Genomic DNA, 23,335 nt, shown 5'->3' with positions numbered 1-23,335 from the left:
CCTTGTGATTTTTTTGAAGAAGACCCAAGGTGGTATGATCACAATAACCGTCAAGAGTATCACATCTTTGTCTTTTTTAGAAGTTCGTCTTCATACGTTTGAAAATACTTGGACGAACTAGTTTGGGAGATTCAATAGAGTTTCCAATGGGAGCAACGAAATGTGCACACATATTTGCCCAATTAAGCATGGAAAGCCTAACTTCTTGTTGAGGGACGTCATCGAGACCATCTGAAGAATAATAAATCCACAAATATCAAGACATTGAGCACCCATTTCAAGGAAATAGACCAACTCCGAAAATTCGCGACTCCATCGAGAATTCTCAATTGTGGAGGGACAAAGATTAGAGATGCCAAGTTTTCCGAAGATCCTAAAATAAATACTATGTTCTTGGGTATGAAATTTCCCTTATATCCAATCAAACTTCTTTCGGCAAAGACCAAACGAAATGGCTTCATAAGATGGTATTTTTCCTTTTGGTCTAGGTATACAAAAATTACCCAAAGGGATTTTGGTAATCTTTGAAATCAACTCTCTATCAACTAGAATCTTTTTTCTATTTATCATAGTCTTGAATTCCAAGTTATCAAGATTAACATTATGGATGTTAGCATAAAAGATTCTTGTGAGAGTGTCAAATCCTTCACCAATACCATCGAAGATGTTGCCAAGATTATATTTCTCAAAACACACCAATTATTTTTTATGACCACTTTCCTTTACCAATTTCTTCTGTAGTATGAATCCACTAGAAGAAATATTTGCAAAGGTCATACTACCAGAATTATTGATGAATACAATTCTAATAGGGTCTTGGTCTCTTGGAACAATCTTACTTGAGAGATAGGATGTAACAAGACTTTTTAAAATTTTCCTTGGTTTCTTATCATCACCAGACCTTGCCATTATAACAACAAAGGAAAATTGAGAGAAGAAAAGCAAGAAAATAGACTTACTTGATGAATTTCCTTGTAGAGATTTTTTCCTTCACCTTCTTTTTGACCTCCAATTAGGCTTTAATGGAGCTGGTACACGAAACTTAGAAAATCCCATGTTTACGTGCGCGGACGAAGTGAGTAAGAAGAAAGGTATGCTCAACGTAACCTTTATATATCCTTTAGAGGGCTTGGACCCGTGCAGGTACCGTGACCCATAAAAAAAGAACAAGATTCCCTAAATCTTGAACCATGAGGTTAGCACACTGAGAAAATTTTATACCCGTGAGATAGGATAATCACATTTATTCTTAGCTCAATGAACTATTCAAGAACATTCAGAGCACAAGAATAATTGATATTTTCATCACGTTACAGTGTGGTAAATAAGATAGTAGAAAACTACATAACATTATTTATCCTCAAGTGGGCAGAAATACTCTGACAAAGAAGATGTGAAACAATTAGAGATTCTTCAACACATTGAATACCTACAATTTCCAGAACCATTCTGCAAAGAAACTTTTCTTATAAACTAAAAATAGTTTATACTAAATAAAATAAAATAAAAAACCCAAAATAAAGGAAGGGGATTCTTTTTTGTACAAATGGTACTTCGAGCTTGGAACGAGCATGAAGAAATTAACGATACTTCTTTATCTTTTGACACTTGGATCTGGAACCTACATGCCGATGCTCAATACGTGGAGTAACTCCCGATATAGCAGTAAAAGCAAGACGTGTAGGCGGATCAATCACAAAGATAATCAAATTGTCACTTGCCCCATCTAAAGCTATATATAGATGGGGTGGAACCAAATCTTGTTACCAAGAGGCTATATGGGCAGGAGACTGCTCACGCACCATCTCAGGTTGATATTTGTGATATGTATCAGAGTATAATCATAATAATGATGATACTCAGGGTTAATTGTTTTTCTTGACTCCTCTTTCTTACGATTAAGAGGTGAGATTTTCCGATATTTGGAACTTGCAGCAAACTCAGTAAAAATCTTTTCATCGATTTTACATGAGTCGTTGGCATGACCATATTTCACATCATGATCACATGACTTCACAGGATCAGAACTAACACTAGGACAAACACTAGGACAACCTTTTCCCTTAATCGAATAAAGTTGCTCGAAGAATTTAAACGTAGCTTCAAAATCTGTAAATAGATTTTTGTCAATAGATCCATCATGATAATATTCATCGAATAGACTGAGTAACAATCTAGTGAAATTCCATATCCTTCAGATTTTGTTCACACATTTCTTGCAAAAAAATTTCTTAGAGGATACTTTTCCTTTAGGTTGTTTTCCATCAGCTAAGATTCTGTTCTTAGTTGACTTGAGATTATATTGAGAGACCAGAGGTCTTGTAAAAAATAAGATCTGGACAACCTTTAAGGATTTCTGGCGTGTGCCACAGATGCATCAAACAAGTTTCCCAAAGTGATTTCCCATTAGGACAAACTTTAGGATCAAATAAACACAAACTTATTAGGGTTACAGTGTTTGCCTGATCTGATACCAATTGAAAAAACGGGGGTATAACAACCACACCCAATAATTCATTCGGCAATCTATATGGACTAAACTCCAATGTAATTCCGACAGGCCCAACTTAAAAGCTAGAATCAATCAAGAATTATATCAAATAGTTTATGTCTCTTTCTCAATACAATCATCAAATCAAATATATAAAAATCTGCGAGCCTGATTGATATGAGAAATAACTTGGACGGTACCAAAGACCAATTCCCAAGTGTCAATCAAGTTCAATCCAACAAAAAAGTTCGTATTTATCAAATGATTCAACTACGCACAACCTGTGATGTTTTAATTATATAAAAATATAATGCGGAAAAGAAATAGCACAGACACCAGAAATTTTGTTAACGAGGAAACCGCAAATGCAGAAAAACCCCGGCACCTAGTCCATATTTGAACACCACACTGTATTAATCCGCTAGAAACTCTAGCCTACTACAAGTTAACTTCGGACCCAAATTAGTAACGGACATATAGACGTTACTAATTCGCAACCAAAAAATTTTGGTTGTTAAATTTTAGTGACAGCCTCTCACTGTTACTAAATTTGGAAACATCCCAGGCCTGGTTACTAATAGTAACAACTGAAAAATTATCATGCGACTCGTGCGTGTGGCAGGTAACACCTTTTCATTTGTTTCCGCCCAAAGTTGTAACGGCGAAAAAACACTGCTTTGTGTTTCCACCCTTCTGTGACTCGGACGAGATTTTTCTATTTCTAAATCTTTGCTGAAAATTCTGAACCACAAAAACCGTATCTTCTCTTTACTCTCTATATTACTCTCAACTCTTTACTAGATTTATGCCCGTGCTACGCACCGGGCATTTTTTTCCTTTTAATTTGGTGTGCTTGGGGCTTCGCTCCCCGTGCGGGGCGAATATAGATCACTATCATAACTTATGATTGTTTTGATCTCAAACTCTCAATAGTAAATCTATGTTAAATTTGAATAGTAAATAAACTATACATGAAATTTTAATAATCATACTAACCTCAAATAAATAACGACCAAAAGTATAAGTTAATTTAAATTTATGCTATTCAAATTTATTTTGTTCTTTCTGAAAGAAATACGAATAATCAAAACTGTATGTCTAATTTTTTTGACGTTTTACTCTAATGTTGCGTGGGATATTCTTTCTTTTCAGCCAATTCTGTTAATGCGATTATGTCTTCAAAGTTTTCATCCTTTCCATTGTCTGACTCTGCTAATGTTTGCATTTCTGTATGCACCTCCGATTGTTTGCTATTTCCCTCCAATTCCGCTGGAGGGGTTATCTCTTTGAAGCATTCATTATTTGCATTATTGTTGTTTGAATCCTGTAAAGACACATAAGTTACTTTCAATTTGTATATTATCTTTACAATTTGTATGTTAGTAAAGAAACTTTGAACTTTACAATTACCTGTTCCATCTTTTTGATTCTATATTTTGCTTCCAGTCCATAGTCCAAGGGATATATATTTTGCACCGAGAAAGTTGTGTAATTGAAAGAATTTCGATTTAGGTGCACTTCGAAGATACACGACATTGCTATTGAGTCCCATATTTCACTCACATTTTCAGCCAGATTTTCCTGTCAAACGAATTATTTTTTTAGATAGTCGCATTAAGTATCATAATATTGTGTTCCAGTGCTTTAGTTTTACGATCATACCTCAATGTTAATGGTGCTTATTTCCATAAGTTTTGATACTCTCACATTATTTAGGAGTGGCTCAGCTGTTTGTCCAAGTACGATTATGACAGCTATTTGTGTATCATCTTTTACTTTCAATTCTAGCTTGTACCTTGGTATTGCTCTGTTAACTTGTCTCCTGCAGTTGTCGCACCATTTCTCTCCACTACGCCAGACATGACTTTTATTGCATCTTGGACATGCCATATAAAACCATGAAGATCCTTTTACAATATCGATCACCGTTGCTTTGAATGTGAAGGTTGTTCCCTGTTACATGTTTTTGATTATTATTAATGTATTTACTTTTGCAACCTATAGGTTTAGATAGCTTGATTAGATATGTTACCTCATTCTCCGGATTGAACAATAGATTTTGTCCTTCCTCTATGGTTATCCTGTTGCTGAAAAGCAATTCTTCCATACTTTTGGTACTTTTTGTTTCTGTATCGAAGACCGCTAAGTCTGCCGAACCTGCATACCTGTTTATTTTTTAAAGTTAATTTGCGTATTTTTTGATAACTTCTATTGTATTTTTTTTTAATATATAAATACTTACTTTTTCTTCATATCTTGCACCTCCGGTATATCTAAATCCACATATACCTTTGTTCCCTTTGATGCTACCAATACATATTCCCCTGTGTCGACATTATGAGTGTTAATATGAAGATAAGAACTTTATTAGAACTCACTCTAGTAATCTATGATTAATCATTAAACACTTTTTTATCATTAAATCTTTTTACTGTTAGCCCTACTACTATTAGTATGATGTTTTGATCTTCCTTGATTTTGATTGGGTTTGCCTGATCTCCCCACAGAGTAACTTTTACGCGGATTCCCCTTTCGTTTTCTATTATAACATCTGTCTTTATCCCGTCCATGTCCGTCATCCTCTTGCGCACTAATCCAGTTTTTACGCTTATGAGTTTTCCCATTATGTTTGTGAAATTTGATATTATTATTTTCGAAATTTAATATGTTTTTCAAATGAATCCATTGCATTATCGTTCAAAAATGTCTTACCTGTGCAGTAGGTCATGTTCCCAGATCTCTCGAATAGTTGCTCAAGCTCTGTTAGTATGAATTTGTATCTTGGAATATTTATGTTCTCTGCGGTTTTTGTTTCTACTTTAACACCACTGAAAGTTGTGAAAGTTATTCTTTGATCTCTAGGTAGGGGCTTATACTTCCCGTTGAATTCATCTATATGGAAGAATTTCATTGTTATCATGTTCTCCTCTTTAAGCTTCGCTCTATGCATGTCAAATTGACTTGGTGTCAAAACACAATGTATTTGCTCTTCCTGTAGATATTCAATTTGTGCAATTGTTTAGAAATTATAAAGATCATGTATGTTATAAACTACTTAATTTGTTTATATATGGTAGAACTTCTACAGACAAATTATAAAGAGACAATGTATTTACTCACCGATTTGTCGATCAAGATCATATGGAAGCTGTAGAACTCATCTGTTTCTGAATTCCTTATTTCCCAGGTGCGCACTATTCTTAGCTTTCCAGACTGTTGTATCTTGCCTACGTTCATGTCGCTTATAAGAGGAAGTTGACGCACTGTTTGTGGCTCCGTATTTGACTTACTTTTCTTTTTTTTGCGACGATCTTTCACAGTTATGGTTGTGTTCTCTTCCAATGTTTGGTCCCCTGTGTTCTCATCGTCGTCTTCATCATATGACACTACTCCTTCGAGATTGCAAATATAAAAGTATTAATACCTGAACATAATGTTTTTTTAATAACTACTGGTCATTAAAATTGTGGCTTACTATTTTTGTTTTTTTTCGTGTCATTCATTCCCGATGTTCCAGTTTCTTCGAATCCTGTGTTTGCTGTTTCGCTAACTTCATAACCTGATGACCAAAACAAATACAAATACGTTAATGGTTGTGTTTGCAAATCTCAGATTTTGTAAAGCCATGAACTTCTTACCTTCATTGACTTGCTCATCATCCATTAAGTCTTCCTGATAATCTAATTCAATTGTTTTTTTGTACGCTTCGACCTTTTCATCGTCTGTTTTTCTCTTAGCTAATCTTTTACCTCTTGACATTTTTTTTCCTGCTCATAAATAAATAATTTGAATACGTTAATAAATTATTTGAATACGAATATATTATCAAAACAAAATTTAAGAGAATCATACCTAGTAGTTGAATACGATAATCGATCGTACCTTGCAGTTGTAGTTAAACTTTGGGATGCAGTATTCTCTAGTATCATGGCCTTTATATAGATCTTCAAAGTTCCGTTTTGAGTTAGTATTTGTATACGTTTCCTAACTTGATTTTTTTTTTTTTGAAATTCCAAATCATGTTCGATTCCTAATATATTTTCCTTACCATATACGTTTTTTGCTCGACTTCCAAATCTTAGTGCGTTTTTTTGGTTTTCTTGTATAGTTTTCTGCCAAAATACGTTAGTTAATTTTGCTCGATTTCCAAATCTTAATAAGTTTTCTTGGCTTCCTTATATAGTTTTCTGCCAAAATACGTTTCCCAATCAATTTTTGTTTCCTAATAATTTACATTTCCTTTCCATCGAGAATTGATCTTCCGAAATTTATCAATCAAATTCCACCACGGCCATCATTTTTATTCGATTTGGATGAGAAGAATTCAAATTTTATTTCTAAAAAGGTATGTTGCATACTATACAAACGTTGAAAGAATGTATATCAATGTCATCATGTATTGCTTAAGGCAGGCTTACCTGATTTTAGATTTTGATAATGAGTTGCTTACATTCATAACTGTTGTACTCAAATATTATGTTAATGTGCACCACTTGTTTGTAAAAATGCTTAACAGTAAAAATCATCTTTAGTTCTAAAAACATGGATGCAAAGATTTTTTATGGAAATTTTTACATTGAATGACTTTGAAAGTACATAAATGTCTAATGATTATCAAATATCTCCTCATACACAACATTTTGTGTATATCCTTCAGGCTCATTGTCGTTCTTTTTGATTAATATTTTTAATCCTTTTCTCGAAGTTGTCCTTGAAACAGCTACATACAACTGACCATGAGTGAATACAGGCTTGTCTAGGTAGACACCAACATTTGGAAGGCTTTGTCCTTGACTTTTATTTATCGTCATGGCATAGCATACTCTTACTGGGAATTGTCTTCGATGCAGGATAAACGGAAGACTTGTTTCAGGTGTAGTCATTACTATTCGCGGGATAAAAACAATATTTCCAACACCTGGACCTGTGAGTATCTCCGATTCAATTACTTTTCCCCCAATTGTTTGACAATCAATCTAGTACCATTGCATAGTCCATCTGGTTGGCTTATATTTCGGAGTAGCATGATTGGCACTCCAACTTTCAAGGTTAGCTTGTGGCTAGCCATTCCAGAACATTCATGCTTGTTAAGAAACTCTTTGTCGTAGAAAATAACGCTCGAACGATATTCCGTCGATTCTGGTCCAATGTAATCAGCACTCAAATATGTATTTTCTTCACCTGGTATACATGCTAAGATGTGTGAATTTATGTTGTGCACACATTCATTTGTTGGCGCTGATATACTCCGATCAGCAAGATAATTCTTATCACGCATGTGTATTAGCAAGTCGGGATACATTGTTCGTACTATTGTGTCGAGGTGATTTTATTGACACTGTATTAGTAAACCTGAAGGTATTTCCACCCAATATGTATCTTTCGATCCATCCAAACTGATTGTTGGTAACTTACCATTACCCACATAAAGAACCCATTTTGAAAATTCTTCAACTTCTTCTCTTTTTTCAACAGACGTATCTCCGGTCAGCAGACGCATATTATTTGTTAATTCAAAGACTTTAAAATGTTTCCATAGTTTTGACCTGCTTATAGAAGCATTAACTATTTCCTCTCTCGACCCTTCCTCAATTACCGATAAAATTTTCCTGAAATCACCACCAAGAACCAATGTTTTTCTACCAAACAATTCCTTTCCTCCATTTTTTTCCATCATTAAATCAGCTAGGGTTCGCTGGACAGCTTCAAGTCCATTTCGGTGCATCATTGGTGCTTCGTCCCAGATAATTAAGTCGGCCCTGCATAATAAATCGGCTTCATTTGTTTTCTTAAAAATATTGCAGCATGATTGTTCATTAAGCCTCAATGGGATTTTGAATATCGAATGAGCTGTACGGACGCCTGGTAATAGTAAGGACGCTATACCCGAAGAAGCAACCGCCAAAAAATTTTTACCCTGCGCTCGTAAATAAGAAATAATGGTTCTCCAGAGATATGTCTTACCTGTTCCACCACTTCCACACACAAAAAAAAACCACCATCTTTCTTCTCAACTGAATCTATGACACTGTGAAACACTATTTTCTGTTTTATGTTTAACTCTTTTTTTAAACTCTCTGCCTCGGCAAGTAGATTAATCCTGTTATAGCTTGTTTCTTCTGCAAGTAAGTGGTTCCTAGGAACATCAATTCCTGACATGTCTGGGTACGGAATCTCTGAAAATTCATCTTCTTTCAAAGTCCTACCACGTTTCCACATTATTAACTCGATTTCTTGAAGAGGATAGTTCTTCAAATCATCATCATCGTAAGTTAAATTCTCATTCCCATAAAGTTTTTGGTGTTCGTGTTCAATGCCATCTGCCAAAAGTTTCCAGTTTTCACTCCATAGTTTTTTAGGTTCAGTGACTTTGCAATTCAACAAAAGTGTAACGAAAAGTTCTCGCAATATTTTTCCATTAATATATATCGTTGCTGCTTCCTTTATAGCATGGTCCCATTCCCCATCATCTTCTAACAAACCTAGGGCTAAGCATGCTGCTTTGAATGTCAGATGAGTTACACAGTCTACTGTTTTAATATCGTCGTAGCTATGACAACCTCTTTGCACATTCAATAAAATACGCAAATAATATTTCTCTCCTGCAGTGGGGTGGACATAGTAGATGCGTCCTATTTTGTTGAAGCCCCTCTTTCTTGGTTTCCATTCTTTAGACTCTGTATCCCATGTCCATTTCGAAGGAAAGTATGCATATGTTAGGTTCCTTGCTTTTACGTGTTCTCTATTAGCTTTCATCCAACGAAGGAATTTTGTTGCATCTGGATCGGTTCTTTCCAAAACATCTCTCAAGTCTTCAGTATCTTTATGATAAATCAACTGCTCTCCTTCAAGATGAAATGGTAATCTTTCTACGCTTGGACGACGATAATGAATTTCAAAGTTCAATGTTCTCCAGAACGCTTCTGAGGCAGATAGATAACGACAGTCAAGATATTTCTTAATCTCATCAAATTTCGGTTTTGGATTATTATTTGGTGCAACAGTATCACTGACGTTTGATGTACTTTCTTTTGGATCACTGATATCACTATCGTTTGAAGTTTTTTTCTTTGTTGCAGGTGTTTCCAGAATGGCGGTTACTCGGTCACTTCCTTTGTGTAAATACTTGAAAAGGTACTTTATTTGACACACCTTTGCAATTGCAAACTTCTACATTAATATGTGCATCATATCTGACCAATAAGTCTAGGTTGTGTGGTACAACCCATCTATTATCTAACTTGATACCTTCCTTTTCAAATCCACAATTCATTTGTTGACGCCTATATACTGGATACCCCTTTTCATCAACACTTTTCTTGTCGCAGAACTTTTTAGGATATTTCTTTGAACATTTTTTGTGATGCATGCAAGGAGAATTAGGTTTGACAGCCCCACATGGACCATGTAACATATATTGACAGACTGCATCATATCCAACTCTATCTTTCTCTGGGTCTGGGAATTCATCTTGAATTATTGAATCAACATGTGTTGCAGTCTTTGGCTTATCTTCGGGTTTAAGCCACAGTAATATATGTGCATGCGGCAATCCTCTTTTTTGAAATTCGACAGTGTATATTGCTGCAATTAAAATTCAGGGGTTAAGATGAATATTTGAGTTGAAAAATTAGGAACCAAATATGCATATTGAATAGTGGAGTAAGGATGGAGTAAATTGTAATGAAATAGTTAAAATACATACCTCCTTGTACTTCTCCAAAGTGTCTGCTTCCTTCAAGGTCAGACATTAGTGCTTTCAGTTTTATATGAAATACGCGACTAACTATATCTGGTCTATCAATTGGTTGTTGTCCAGGAATTTTCTTTAGAGCTTCTGTGATTTCAAACCATTTTGGATTACATGTGAATTTAATAAATAAGTCTGGTGGTCCTAATTGTCTGCATATAGAAATGACATCTTGGTAATGTTGAATCATATACCTCGGTCCACCAGTAAAGGTAGATGGTAAAATTATTCTACCTGCAGTACCTGGTTCAGTGTCTCCTGCTGCAACTGCTTCTTTTATACCTTGAAATACGTCAGCGCGTATTTCTTCTTGATGGCCTCTAACCCACTTCAATCTACATTGTTCAATAGTAGCATATGCATCAACTACAAACTGCTGGAATAGTCGTCCTCCTCAAATAAGGGTATGCCCTTCATTTGATCGTTGTTGCAGTCTAAAGGCATAGTACTCTCTCATAGTTATATTTTTTCTTTTTTTCTCAAAACCCAATTCATCGTCTCTTACACTGGTATTGTCTTTGTCATATGGAATCTCAGTATGAAAACTATCCTCACCATAAAGAAACAAAAGTGGATATTGTAAATCCATGTAACTGGGGTGCAACTCAGATATATTTTTCAAGCCACTTTTCTTCTCATCTACAATTATATCTCTAGTTCCATCACCCTCGGGCTTATCAACGATAAGCCCAGCGATTTCAGAAGTAGTTGGAAAATTGTATTGTTGTGCATTCCTTTTACCAATGCTAATAAGACGCAGCTCCACCTTACTTAGTTGGTCTTCTTTATACCTGTCTCTCCATATTCTGAATGTTTTGCAAAGAATGTTGTTGTTGTCAAACATTTTTATCAATCCTTTTATAATAGAGTCGTCCAATGAGTTTGTGGTTTCTACCTCGTAGTTGTCTACTTTTTCCATTTCAGGATCGCCTTCGGTATCTTTTTTCTCCTTATCTTCTTTTCTTTTGGAAATAGCATTCTTCCTATTTTGTACTTCGTTCTCAGTATCGTAGACATACAGCTGGAGAAAGGAAGGTGGCTAACCATCCAAAGGTAACAAAGAACCCATTCTGTGATGATTTTGACCATAAATTGTAAATACCCATGGAGCAGAACCATCGTTCTGATGATTCTTTATTTTGGCACCAATCGAGGTAGATGCAAACATGGAATTATACGCTCTAATATTTTTTCGGAATTTTGATGGTCTTGATCCACCATTTGTATATTGCAATAGGTTTTTAAGAAACACAGGTGTATCTTTGAGGAGAGGTAATTTTACAGTTCCTTTCATGCAACACATGTTGAATTCAGGTAAACTTTTCTTATCTCTTTTGTTGCATCTTTCTTCATCCCACATAATTGCTTGGCAATGACGGCATACAGCTGTTAGACCACCGATATTATGCTTTGTCAGGTCCATCACTATTTCAATTAAGAAGCATACAACAGTGGTTAGTAAGAATGGAAAAAAAAGAATAGTTTTAAAAAAGGAAAAAGAAACAAACTTGTATATAGGAATTCTGCGTCCAAATCAGAATCGCCAGCTTCGGCTTCTTTCATGTCATTGTCTGGATGATTTAGCAAAAATATAATATTACAAATTAGTAGAATAAAATAATAGGAAGGAAAATCACAACTTAGGTGTCTTCACATGAGCTATAAATCTTACCATTTAGCATGTAATTGAAAACAAAAGGTTTTCTTCTTTTGTTGGGTTCAGAAGGTTCAATTTCTGGTTCAGCTAAAGTGAATATAGATAGTTAGTTTCAACATAAATAATACATGTATATCAATTGTTATAAGACTGAGAAGATTTACCTTTTCTTTTTCTCCTCCTAAGCAGTTTCATTCTGTTTGTACGACACCGTTGAATTATACGTTTCTGCACTTTTTTTCCCCCGAACATCTTCTCCTTCTGTTGGTTTTTTAAGGCAATGTTTCCAATGGTTTTTTTTTCACCCTTTCTCTTCGGTTTATCTCCATCTCTAATCTTCTTTGTTGGATTAGAGAAGAATATTTTTCTTTGTAAATATTGTTATGCTGAAGTCTGATAGATCTTAGGGCGACATAGAAGGACTTGTTGAGTAACAAAGAGAGTCTCAAGCTTCTAGCAATCCTGCATGTTTCTTTTTGAAACTTACGGATTTGTTTTTGATTGATTGCCATGTCTGAAATCTTCACAATTGTTTCTGATACTTGATGGTGTTGTACTTGAGCCTTTATATACACTATTAGATTTCCAACAATGGCACGGTTTAGTTTCCTAACATAGTAACGGTATAGTTTTCCTAAATTGTCTTGAATTCCAAAATTGAGACGTACTGAATTGTCGCCACGAAGGAATTCCAAATTTACTGACGGACTGAATTGTCGCGGACTGAAAGAATCCCCAACTCAAACTCTTGGCTGAACCAATCATAGTTTTCCATGTGTCCTCACCAGAATGCTCAATTCACAAAATTAAAAAAAGACCTCTTTCAGCCAATAGGAAGCGAGGGTTTTCTCACCGTTCAACGTGGAAGCTTTATTTATCTAGGCCTTTAAGTCTTTAGATTACTCTCTTCTCTTTATTCTTTATATCTAGAAACACTGCTCTGAGAATGTTTTTCTGCCATTAAATTAAACACAAGCAGGTAAAGACTGATTCGTTATTTCTGTGTAAGATTGATAGTTAGGTAATAATTATATGTTTCTTAATGGCTTTCATTGATATTAACGCAAATAGAAGCAGTCATCTGGGATTTTAGGTTATCTTTCTTGGATATTACTGCAACTGCTATTGTTAATCCCAATAAACTAGGTATTGTAATCTTTTTTCTAAAAATTTATCTTTAGGGTTAATTTTAGGTCGGTCAGTTGTAATAGAGATATGGTGGGTTTTCAGTTACATTCGATTTTGAATGGTTTTTAGTGAAGTATGGAACTAAGAAATCAAGTTAAACTTGAGTTCTCTCTTTCTCTGGTCTTGTTTAACATAAACCCAAACTCAAACTCTCAGCAATTTGTTTTTTTTTTAATGTACTTTGTGTTATGATTAGCAGATATAGTTATAATGATTAGAAGTTTGTTGATTTTTGATTCAATTCAGATATCAAGTTTACATAATGATTTTTGGATTGTTTCTCAAATTATCTATATAAGTTTGTCCATTTTACTTTTATTCAATGTAGGTTCCGAGAGAAAGTCCTTGGGTTGTGGAGGCTTCTTCATTGGATGTTGCTGCTTCATCAGAAGCATCTACAAACAGATGTTATAATTAGGCTTCTTAACATGGAGAGAATCTTAGGAGAGATGACGATACATTTGTAGATAAGATGGATTTCAATGTATGTTTTATCACTTTTGAGATATCTTTTATTTGTTAACTGATGATGACGTGTGCCCAACTAAAATTTCCATTTTTCTTACCTTCCAGATGTACTTCTAATTGGCAGATATCCGATCATGAAGTGAAAGGTTCACCATTAAGCACAAAAAAAATGCTAGTTTACATATTCTGCGTTCTCAGAGTTTCCCTTGAACAACATCAGATTTGATAGTCTTACTCTTAACATTTGGTTGTTTCTTTCTTCTCAACAGCGAGAAGATGGACTCCCTTGTCAAGCTTCTCAGTCTCGTGAATTTCGGTACAAAATCTCTTTAATAACTAGTCAAGGTAACTAAAATGATGAAAATGTTCTTTGTTTAATTACCAAAAAGACTATAAAAGTTCTATTTTTCTAGTTTCCGGTTGCAAAATATTCCAATCCAGAAACTATATATTTATATGTCATTAGAATGAATATATTCCTTTCGATCACTTTTCATTCTTCCACAACGAGAAGATATTTGAGTTAAACTGTTTATGACTCTATATGCACTATACAGAAATTGAATTGAAGGTGGAGGATGTCTTTTCGTTTGTTGGTGTTGTAGGATCAGAATCTCGCAGCAATAACGCCTCAGCGAAATTATTAACAACACAACACAACAGCGTCGCAGAATAACTTCAGAAACGAAATAATAAACGACGTCAACTAAAACATGAGAAAAATGTGATGGTCCTGCGAAAATTAGAGAGTTTGCGAGATTAACATTTGTAAGGTTGCGAGAATGTCGCAAGCCATATCCGAAAATAAAGGACATATTAGATGTCATCCACTATGTAATTCCCTATAAATAGCCGGTCAGTTGTAAAGGAAAAGAGGGATCTTTTCTTAGGTAGAAGCAAGTAAATAGGAGACAGAAAATCTAGAGTAATGATTATTCTTGATTCCTTTATCTTTTCTTGTAAGATTGTTCAAAGATTCATCAATAAAATTAAAATTGTTAATCTAAAATGAGTCGAATATTATTGAAATCTTGTGAGGGGTGTAGTGTAGGATTTCCTGCAACTACATAATGGCGCTAGAAACAGGGACGCTAAGGATTGAAAATTGAAGATTGTTGTTGAGATAGTTCAAATCAAGAAAGTGATTAAACAAATCAGTGAACCAGTTAAAAGAAAAATGATTAGAGTCAATGAAGATGACAAAAGATTGGAGTGTAATATGATAACACAAACAATGGTTAATGGATTTCATGAAAACATCAAAGTAAGAATACATAAACGAGATTTTGAAGGAAGGAAGATTATGGCGGTAGAAAAGACATCACCCTTGAAAGATTGGGAAAAGCAAAAAATCACATTCATGGCGACAGAAATACCAAAATAAAATTTGAACCACACATCTCCATTGGTTATTACAGTGCCTATTACGCGAAAAGAGAAGGGGACAACAAAAAAATCAACGGAAGAATGGACATTGAACAGAACTTTAGTCGATACAGGAAGTTCAGTGGATATAATGTTTTATCATGCGTTCAGGGGAATGGGATTTAAAGATGAAGAAATGTCCAGTTCAACATATCTTGTTCATGGCTTTGGAAAATCCACAACAAAACCTAAAGGAGAAATAATGGTACGAATTCCACTAGGAGAGATCGAAACACACGTGGCACTATGCGTAGTGGATATGGAATCGCCATATAATATGTTGCTAGGAAGACCATGGATACATGCGATAAAAGCTATAGTATCAACGTCATCAATGTATTAAATTCCCCACACCAAATGGAATAGGTGAAATCAGAGGAGATGTTGACAATGCGAAATTATGTCATCAAATTGAAGTAAAGCATTATGAAGGACGAGCAAAAAAAGAAACAATTTCGCAGAAAGTTTGCAAAGGAGGCAAAGAAAGAAGAAGAATTTAGAGTGTACACGATAAGGGCAAAAGAAGGCAAGGGAATACCCAGCGAAATTTCGGAAGAAGGAGAAGGACCTGTGAAAACAATAAAAGAACCAACACCAATGGGAGAACCCAAGTCCAGTTACACTGCGGCAGAACCAACGAAAGAAGTAAACGTTGGGAATATAGAAGAATCTCTAATATTGAGAATTGGAACCAAGATGGATGTAGAAGAAGAGGAAAGAACTGTAAACCTTTTGCGAGAATATAAAGACATTTTCGCAGGGAGCATGGATGAGATACCGGGAATAGATCCATCAATTGCATGTCACAAGCTGGAGATTAACAAGAATGTGAGACCATTTAAACAAAGAATAAGAAAAATCGCAACAGCCTACCATTCCCAAATAGAAGAAGAACTACAGAAAATGCTTGATGCATGGATTATAAGAGAAGCTAAATACCCAGAGTGGATAGCGAACATGGTCATTGTTCCAAAAAAAAAAACAAAAGAATAAGGATTTGCATAGATTTCACTGATTTAAACAAAGCCTGCCCTAAAGATAGCTTTCCATTACCAGATATTCCTCAAATGGTGGAATCAGCAGCGGAAATGATAGGGTATCGTCTTTAGATGGGTACAAAGGATATAACCAAATCCCTCTCGCTGAAGAAGATCAAGAGCATACTGCTTTTTTCTCCCCTAAAGGTTTAAATTGTTACACGAAAATGCCATTTGGTTTGCGAAATGCGGGAGCAACATACCAAAGAATGGTAGAGAAGGTTTTCGCGAAATGGATACACAAAACATTAGAAGTATATGTGGACGACATGTTAGTAAAGAGTAAAAAATCCAAAGACCATGTACATGACCTGAGGGAGATTTTTGAACAAACGCGGCAGTATGACATTAAACTGAATCCTGAGAAGTGTACTATTGGAGTTGCATCGGGAAAAAATTTAGGCTCCATTGTATCAAAAGATGGAATACAGGTTGATCCAGAAAAAGTGCAAGCAATTCGTGACATGCCAAAACCAGCAACAATAAAAGATGTACAGAAGTTTAATGGACTTTTAGCTTCGCTGGGGAGATTCCTTTGGCGATCATCAGACAAATGCAAGCATTTTTTCGATATACTCAAGAAGGGTGCGAAATCCAAATGGACTGATGAATGCGAAAAAGATTTTCAAGGGATCAAAGAACATCTTATGAATACATCTATTTTACAAAAAGCAGAATCAGGAGAAGAGTTGTTAATCTATCTTGCGACGACGTCGCATGCATTAAGTGCCGTGTTATTGCGAATAGACGCAGGAGTGGAGAAACCCATCTATTACATTAGCAAAACTTTTAATACTGCCGAGAAGAATTACTCAAAGATTGAGAAGCTAATCTTAGCATTAGTTTATGCATCATTTAAGCTCCGCATATATTTTCAAGCGCACAAAATAAAGGTATTAACAAAAGTACCAATTGAATCAGTGATGAAGAATTCATAAAGATCAGGAAGAGTGGAGAGATGGAATGCACAAGTAGGCCACTTTGTAATTAAATATGAAATTTTTTCTTCACCAAAATCACAAGTTGTTGCAGATTTCTTGGCAGAATTTCCTTTAGAAGAAGATGAAGCGGTAGAAGAAATGATGGATATAGAAGAAGAACACGGAGATCCAAAAGACTTATTAACAGAACCAAATAGATGGGATATATTGGTAGATGGATCATCAAATGGAGAAGGCAATGGAGTTGGAATTATTTTAATTTCGCCAGAAGGAGTGAAGATGGATTTTTCATTCAAATTGGAATTCACATCCACTAATAACGAAACGGAATATGAAGATGTGATACATGACTTAAAGTTCGCAATAGAAATGAAACTAAAAAATACCAGGATCACTAGTGATTCGCAGCTAGTTATTCGCCAAATAAAGGGAGAGTACACTACAAATGAACCATCATTGAAGAAATACAAGAAGCTCGTTGAAGAATTATCAGCGAAAATCCCAAAAATAAAATGGAGGCACATTTCAAGGAAGGATAACATACTCGCAGACGCTTTTGCTTTCATCTCAAGAATGATGACAGATCCAACTGCGAGATGCATAAAAATACAGACACTTATGTCCCCCATCAATCAATAAAGAAGAAGAAGAAATGGACGTGATGATAATAGACGGTGGAGAAGAAGAACAAAGGAACAATATCGCAGATTGGAGAACAGAACTTCATGCATATTTGGCGAAAGGAGAAACACCAAGAAATAGATTGGAAACACACAAGTTAAAAGGCCGCGCAACAAATTATGAATTAAGAGATGGGCTGTTATACCGAAAATCCTTTAATGGACCATCACTCAGATGTTTGAAACGAGAAGAAGGAGAAAATGTGCTAAAAATGTTACATAGTGGGGACGCTGGCAATCATAGTGGGGGAACATCTTTGGCACATAGAGAAAAAAATTCAAGGCTATTACTGGCCATACATGCACGAAGATGCAAAACAAATATCAAGACGTTGTGAAGATTGTCAGCGGCATGAAAAGAAAATACATGCACCTGGAGCACCATTGTCATCTTCAACCAGTGTGTGGCCTTTTGGAAAGTGGGGATTAGATATTGTAGGGACATTTTTACCAGGATCTGGACAAAGAAGATACTTAATAGTCGCAACAGATTATTTCACAAAATGGACAAAAGAGAAGGCAGTACAGCATATTCGCGACAAAGATATCTTTACATTCATATTCGAAAATATCATTTGCAGATTCGGAATTCCTGCGCAGTTGGTATCTGATAATGGGAAACAATTTGAAGGGCAGAACATAGAAATGTTACTTAATGCATTTAAGATAAAATGTGGAAAGTCTACTCCTTTGTATCCACAAGCTAATGGGCAGGTAGAGGCAACAAACAAAACAATTGCAGATATATTAAAGAAGAAATTAGAAGGACATCATAGAGCATGGTGCGAACAAGTACATAATGCAGTATGGGCTTATAATACAACTAGAAGAGAAGCTACTGGAATGTCACCCTTTTGTTTAACATATGGAGTTGAAGCGGTGTTACCAACAGAAGTTGTTATTCCGACAACAAAGAGAGAAGCTTGGGAGAAAAATCTTAGTGCGGGTTTGATCTTAAGCAAACTTGATGAATTAGAAGAAAAAAAAAGAAAGAGCTTTACAACATATGGAGAATTATCAGCGAAGATTAGCCCGAGAATATAATAAACGTATCAAAGTACGCGAATTCCAGCCAGGAGATTTAGTTCTGCGAGAGACACCAATATATCAGCGAGAAAATGGTGGAAAGTTAGCAAAAAAATGGGATGGACCTTACATCATTAAGGAGATAGTTGGAACAGAGCTTATAAATTAATGGATCCAGAAGGTAGAGATGTTGGTCATAGACTTGACAGACCATGGAACAGATTGTACTTAAAAACATATTATCTGTAAGAAGCTTTGAGAAGTTATGGATTCTGAAAGAATAGTTGCGAGATTATTCATATAAAAACAAGATCATGATGTGAGAAGCTTTCGCAGAGATAATCATAGAACAATGACATAAAAGAAAGGGGCGAACCTTTATGGCGTACACCCTAGTTCGCGAATAAAATTTCGCAAGAGGCAAATGTAAGACCTAAAGTACGTCATATAAGGGGGTACCTATTGCATGTCTCAGGGAAAGGCTACACCGCCACCGGAACCTGAGTCATGGAGATTTGGGGTCAATAAAGCCCATCCGGAAGAGGCACCTTGGATTCTCAGCTTTAGCATATGACTTAGGTTGGGCGACTAAGGTAATAAGGACTCTCCCAAGGAGTGCAGAATCTGATCAAGGCGCAAAGGTACACGGTTGATTCAAGAGTTCCAGGGGCATCTGGAGCGTACCTTGCCATTCTTGACAAGTCTTGGATTATAATGCACTCGGCCCGAAGAAAACCCCACTTAGGGTGCAGTCTCGTAATTATAAACCCTATAGGTAAAAGGGATAAGAGGCTGCGAAAACAACTGGTTGTTGTTAAGACTGGATGGGAGTAGCTAGCCTTGTATGGTAGAAGTACGCCTCCTTGAAAGGGAAACCAGGGGGAGAAAAGGGCGGAACCCTCCATTAGGGAGCTGATAAGTGTCTTAAGACGCAAATGTCATGAGGCTTTTTACTCGCAAGGGTATTAAGGCTTGTCATATTTTTGAAACAATCCTGAAGAGGCAATAATACTAGAGAAAAAGATAAGACGAGATCAATGGGTTTTCGCATGAAAGTGCGAAGACGTCCTGCGATTTCGTCGCAAAACGGCAATGTAATGGGGCTTCATTTTCGCAAGAAAATTTAGGCCTATCATATTGTCGCAACAATCCTGAAGAGGCAACAATACAAAAGAAAAAGTTAAGGCAAGATCAATGGGTTTTTGCATGAAAGTGCAAGGACGTCCTGCGATTTTGTCGCAATGACAAGAGGTGGCATAATAAGACCTTTAATTAGGAAGGCAAAATAAGACCTATGTGACAAGAGGTGGCATAATAAGACCTTTAATTAGGAAGTGAAGTCAAAATTTCCTCAAGACCTATGTGACTAGTCGAAATTCAAATCGGAAGCATAAAGAAAAAGCACAAAAGAAAGCACAAAGAAAACACACTTTCTTATTTTTTATGCTTCATTACCATATATGTTTGGAATTTTTTTTATAATTGAAGGTCGGTAATAATATCTTAAATTTACTGATATATTCTTTGGATTTTTTTCATACGGAATGTTGATAATAAAATCGAATGCACGAGTTTGAACTAGCACAAAGAGAAACACACAAACTTCTCAATCCGTATGAACATCCTAAATTTAATCTACACCGTTGCTTAATTTCTGCAATCCGTATGATCATCCTAAAGAAAATCTACACCGTCCAAATCCTTTTAGATAAAACATCAAAAGTAAATCCTTTCACTTCACTTCCTTTAACTTACGTCTCATCTCTCTCTAATTTTCTCCGCCTCCCTCACTCGGAAGGAAACCCTAACTCACAAAATTCACTTTTCTCTTTCACCCTCTATGTGCAAAAACTAGTAGATCGATTATATCTCTATACAAAAACTAGTAGATCGATTAGTCACAGTTTCTATAATGGTTAGGGTAGATTGGATTAGTATTGTTTTGTTAATTGCTTATCAGGAATTAGTACTGTTTTGTTAATTTGTCTCAAGTCTCAAGAAGAAAAGGAAGTTCAGTTCTGGAGGTCAATTTTGGGGACCGAATCGTTTTAGGGTTTTGAAATCGATCATACTTGTGAAATTATAGTTTACTATTGGGAGGAATTAAAGAGCAATCATGGATGGTAAGATGGATTTCTTCCCCTAATTCTCAAATTTTCTTCGATTTTTTTTTTCAATTTTTTTTTCCAAATTGTTTTCAGCTTTACTCTACAATTAGTGAAGTTGAATATTTGTATGCTTAAAATTAATGGATCTTGTTTGGTTTTTGTTTCAGTTGATTCAGAGCCAACAATGGAGGAAACCATTTTGGTAGGTGATGATTTAATGACAGGACCACCATCACCTATCATACCTCCAGAAATTGCTTCTCATGTTCTTGAAGGTGTTGAAACTTGTGATGGGATTCTTAGGAATTTCTTCCTATGTAAGTTTATTTAAATGATTCTGTGAACTGTTTATAATTTTGATTTTTTTTAGGGGTTTAGGGTTTAAGGCTGATTGCAAATTGTCTTTCTCTAGGTTTGTAAATCAATGATATTGAACCATTTTGCCAAGATGAGATTGTTATATACAAACAATGTGTCGATAAACGGGTGAGGGATTTATGTTTTTTGTTCTAAATATGTCTTATTATTGCTTTGTTGAGGTTTTTTCAGTTCATACGTAAGTGAAGATTTTGAACACTGGTTTGTTTTGGTGTGTGTATTTGTTGCAGGATAAGATACTGAGGCAACGGCTTCGAGAGAGTGGACATAAATTGGATCTTTCAATGCCATTAGATGATGCCAAAGATAGAGCTACTCAACTTCAATCAGAGGTCACATCATTGAAGAGGTAAATCTCTTAAACATGAGATATGTGATGACAAAGATCTTCTGAGGTGTCTAATAGATGCACCACCATGCGTAATTACCATTGAACAGTATGTTAAACCCTCTTGGAAAGTCAATCCGTTGAACTGTAACATAATTTTCCAGTCATATCAATGTTATTTGTCGCTAACATGTCAGTGCTAAATGAAGCTATGGGTCTCAGTTTTGACCTTAAACTCTCTCGGTTGATTAGTATCCATCAGTTGCCCACTGAGGCAGAAGAGCATAGTTTACTCTTACCATGATTACTTACATTTGTTCAAGAATCGTACTTGGTGCCAGGCTTAATCAAATCTTTTTACAGGCGCTTAATTCTTGCAAGTGGAGATGAAGAGATGGACGGGTTTCGCCAGAGATGGAGTTTGCATGGACGCCTTGAAGACACTAAGTAATTGTTATTCTCCTCAATTTATCTAACATCGTCTTTTGAAGTTTGTTTGTTGGGGTTGACCTCACTTAATGTTTGCTTGTCGGCGTTGATCGCCTAATTTTACTTGTTTTGGGTTCTCGCAGAGATGGGTAGACTCTTTAAAGCAGGGAATGGAGAAGAGAGAAAATAAGGAAGAGCCAACAAGTCAACCACACTAAGAAAGGTTGGTTCTCTTTAAAAAACAGCCGACAAATGTTACAGAACTCACTGAATTGTTATTCCTGTCAGAAACTTGCATAGATTTTTTCACTAGCCATGTAAGCGATAACTTTTGTGTATTTGGACATTCTACGTCTCAATGTTAGCTATAAACAGTTCATGCTTGGAGTTAATATGCGATTAACATTACGTCTAGGTGGAAGATAAAGGAACAGTGCTGGGTTAAGTTTTCTATCTAAACATACTTGGTCCTTCCAATTTGTAAAAGAAGAGCGGTGTTATGTGCATCGAAGTGTATTTTCATTTGGCAAAACTGAACTTCCTTTTCTTCTTAAATTAACAAATAAAATTTACCATGTAATATTGGACTTTCTTTGTAGTTTGATTCCTTACCTGGCTGGGCTTGATGTTGCTTCCCTCTCATTTGATTCAAGGACTACAAAGTTGATAGGTTTTCCTTGATATATTTGATTTGTTATTTTTCGTTCATGTCAAGGTTCATAATCTATTTTGCTGTTTTTTAAAATATTTAGGATTCTTTTGCTTTAGAAACTCATATTGTGCTTGTTCTGTTTATTAGTCTTGGCGAATGCGGTTGCTTGGTTAATCCAGAGACAATACACAATTGCACAAGTAAGTATGATTTTTATGGCAACAGAAGATTATTAGTTGAAGTGAGATCGAGTTGGATTAACTATTAAGCAATCCGGATGTTTATTTTAGTGTGTTTATTGAATCCCTTCCCCCTCAAATGAACAGTTGGTGGAAATAAAATCAATTGAAATTGCTTTTATTTTTATTTTTATGGTTAGCCATATATGTTACATCCTAATTTCTTTCTTGCTACCTATGTACTGCTACTAGCTTATGATCAACATAATGAGAATAACAAGACTAAGAAGAAGAGTAGGAGGAGTACTAACTAAAGCTTCTTATCAGTACCATGAGGAACAAGGAATCGAAAAGTAATATGTGGAGTAGCAAGAGAATGAAGACTGCATTGCATCCTTGTTATTAAGAGAAGTAGTGGAGATAGTTTTGTAGTTAAAACATTTTCTTTTGCATGTCTTGTGGAGTTGGTATTTTTGTGAAGTTATGCTCACCTCTTTCCTTGATCATGATATGAGACGTTTAACATATTAATAAAAGTAATTGGAATCAATTTTAATTGTGCGATTAATCTATATCAATGGCTATTAATGAGTCATTG

The 23,335-nt window shown here is 35.5% G+C and overlaps 1 protein-coding gene and 1 pseudogene across 1 annotated transcript; one reads left to right on the top strand and one right to left on the bottom strand.

Annotated features, from left to right (window-relative positions):
• Positions 1–7,820: 7,820 nt before the first annotated feature.
• LOC113278718 lies at positions 7,821–12,093 on the bottom strand. The gene is made up of 10 exons (XM_026527480.1): positions 12,063–12,093; positions 11,914–11,985; positions 11,750–11,812; positions 11,344–11,666; positions 10,691–11,262; positions 10,436–10,576; positions 10,197–10,393; positions 9,740–10,075; positions 8,456–9,603; positions 7,821–8,408 (listed from the first exon to the last, which is right to left on the bottom strand). Exons 1-10 carry the CDS (start codon positions 12,091–12,093, stop codon positions 7,821–7,823), a joined length of 3,471 nt encoding a protein of 1,156 aa, XP_026383265.1.
• Positions 12,094–20,619: 8,526 nt separating this feature from the next.
• On the top strand, positions 20,620–22,124 carry LOC113278717 (annotated as a pseudogene).
• Positions 22,125–23,335: the final 1,211 nt, after the last annotated feature.

This window comes from Papaver somniferum, chromosome 5 (assembly GCF_003573695.1).
Source record: "Papaver somniferum cultivar HN1 chromosome 5, ASM357369v1, whole genome shotgun sequence".
Classification (NCBI taxonomy): Eukaryota; Viridiplantae; Streptophyta; class Magnoliopsida; order Ranunculales; family Papaveraceae; genus Papaver; species Papaver somniferum.
The sequence above is the reverse complement of the archived record's forward strand: the minus strand, read 5'-3'. Positions and strand labels throughout refer to the sequence as shown.

Bases quoted from the DNA above. Each gene is read 5' to 3' on its own strand.
- LOC113278718 (XM_026527480.1), bottom strand. From the start codon at position 12,093: ATGAAACTGCTTAGGAGGAGAAAAAGAAAAG. The intron at 11,263-11,343 runs GTATTTACAATT...TCCTTTCTCCAG, and splicing joins ACGATGGTTCTGCTCCATGG to CTGTATGTCTACGATACTGA. The intron at 10,394-10,435 runs GTATATGATTCA...TTCTATATGCAG, and splicing joins ACCTTTACTGGTGGACCGAG to ACAATTAGGACCACCAGACT.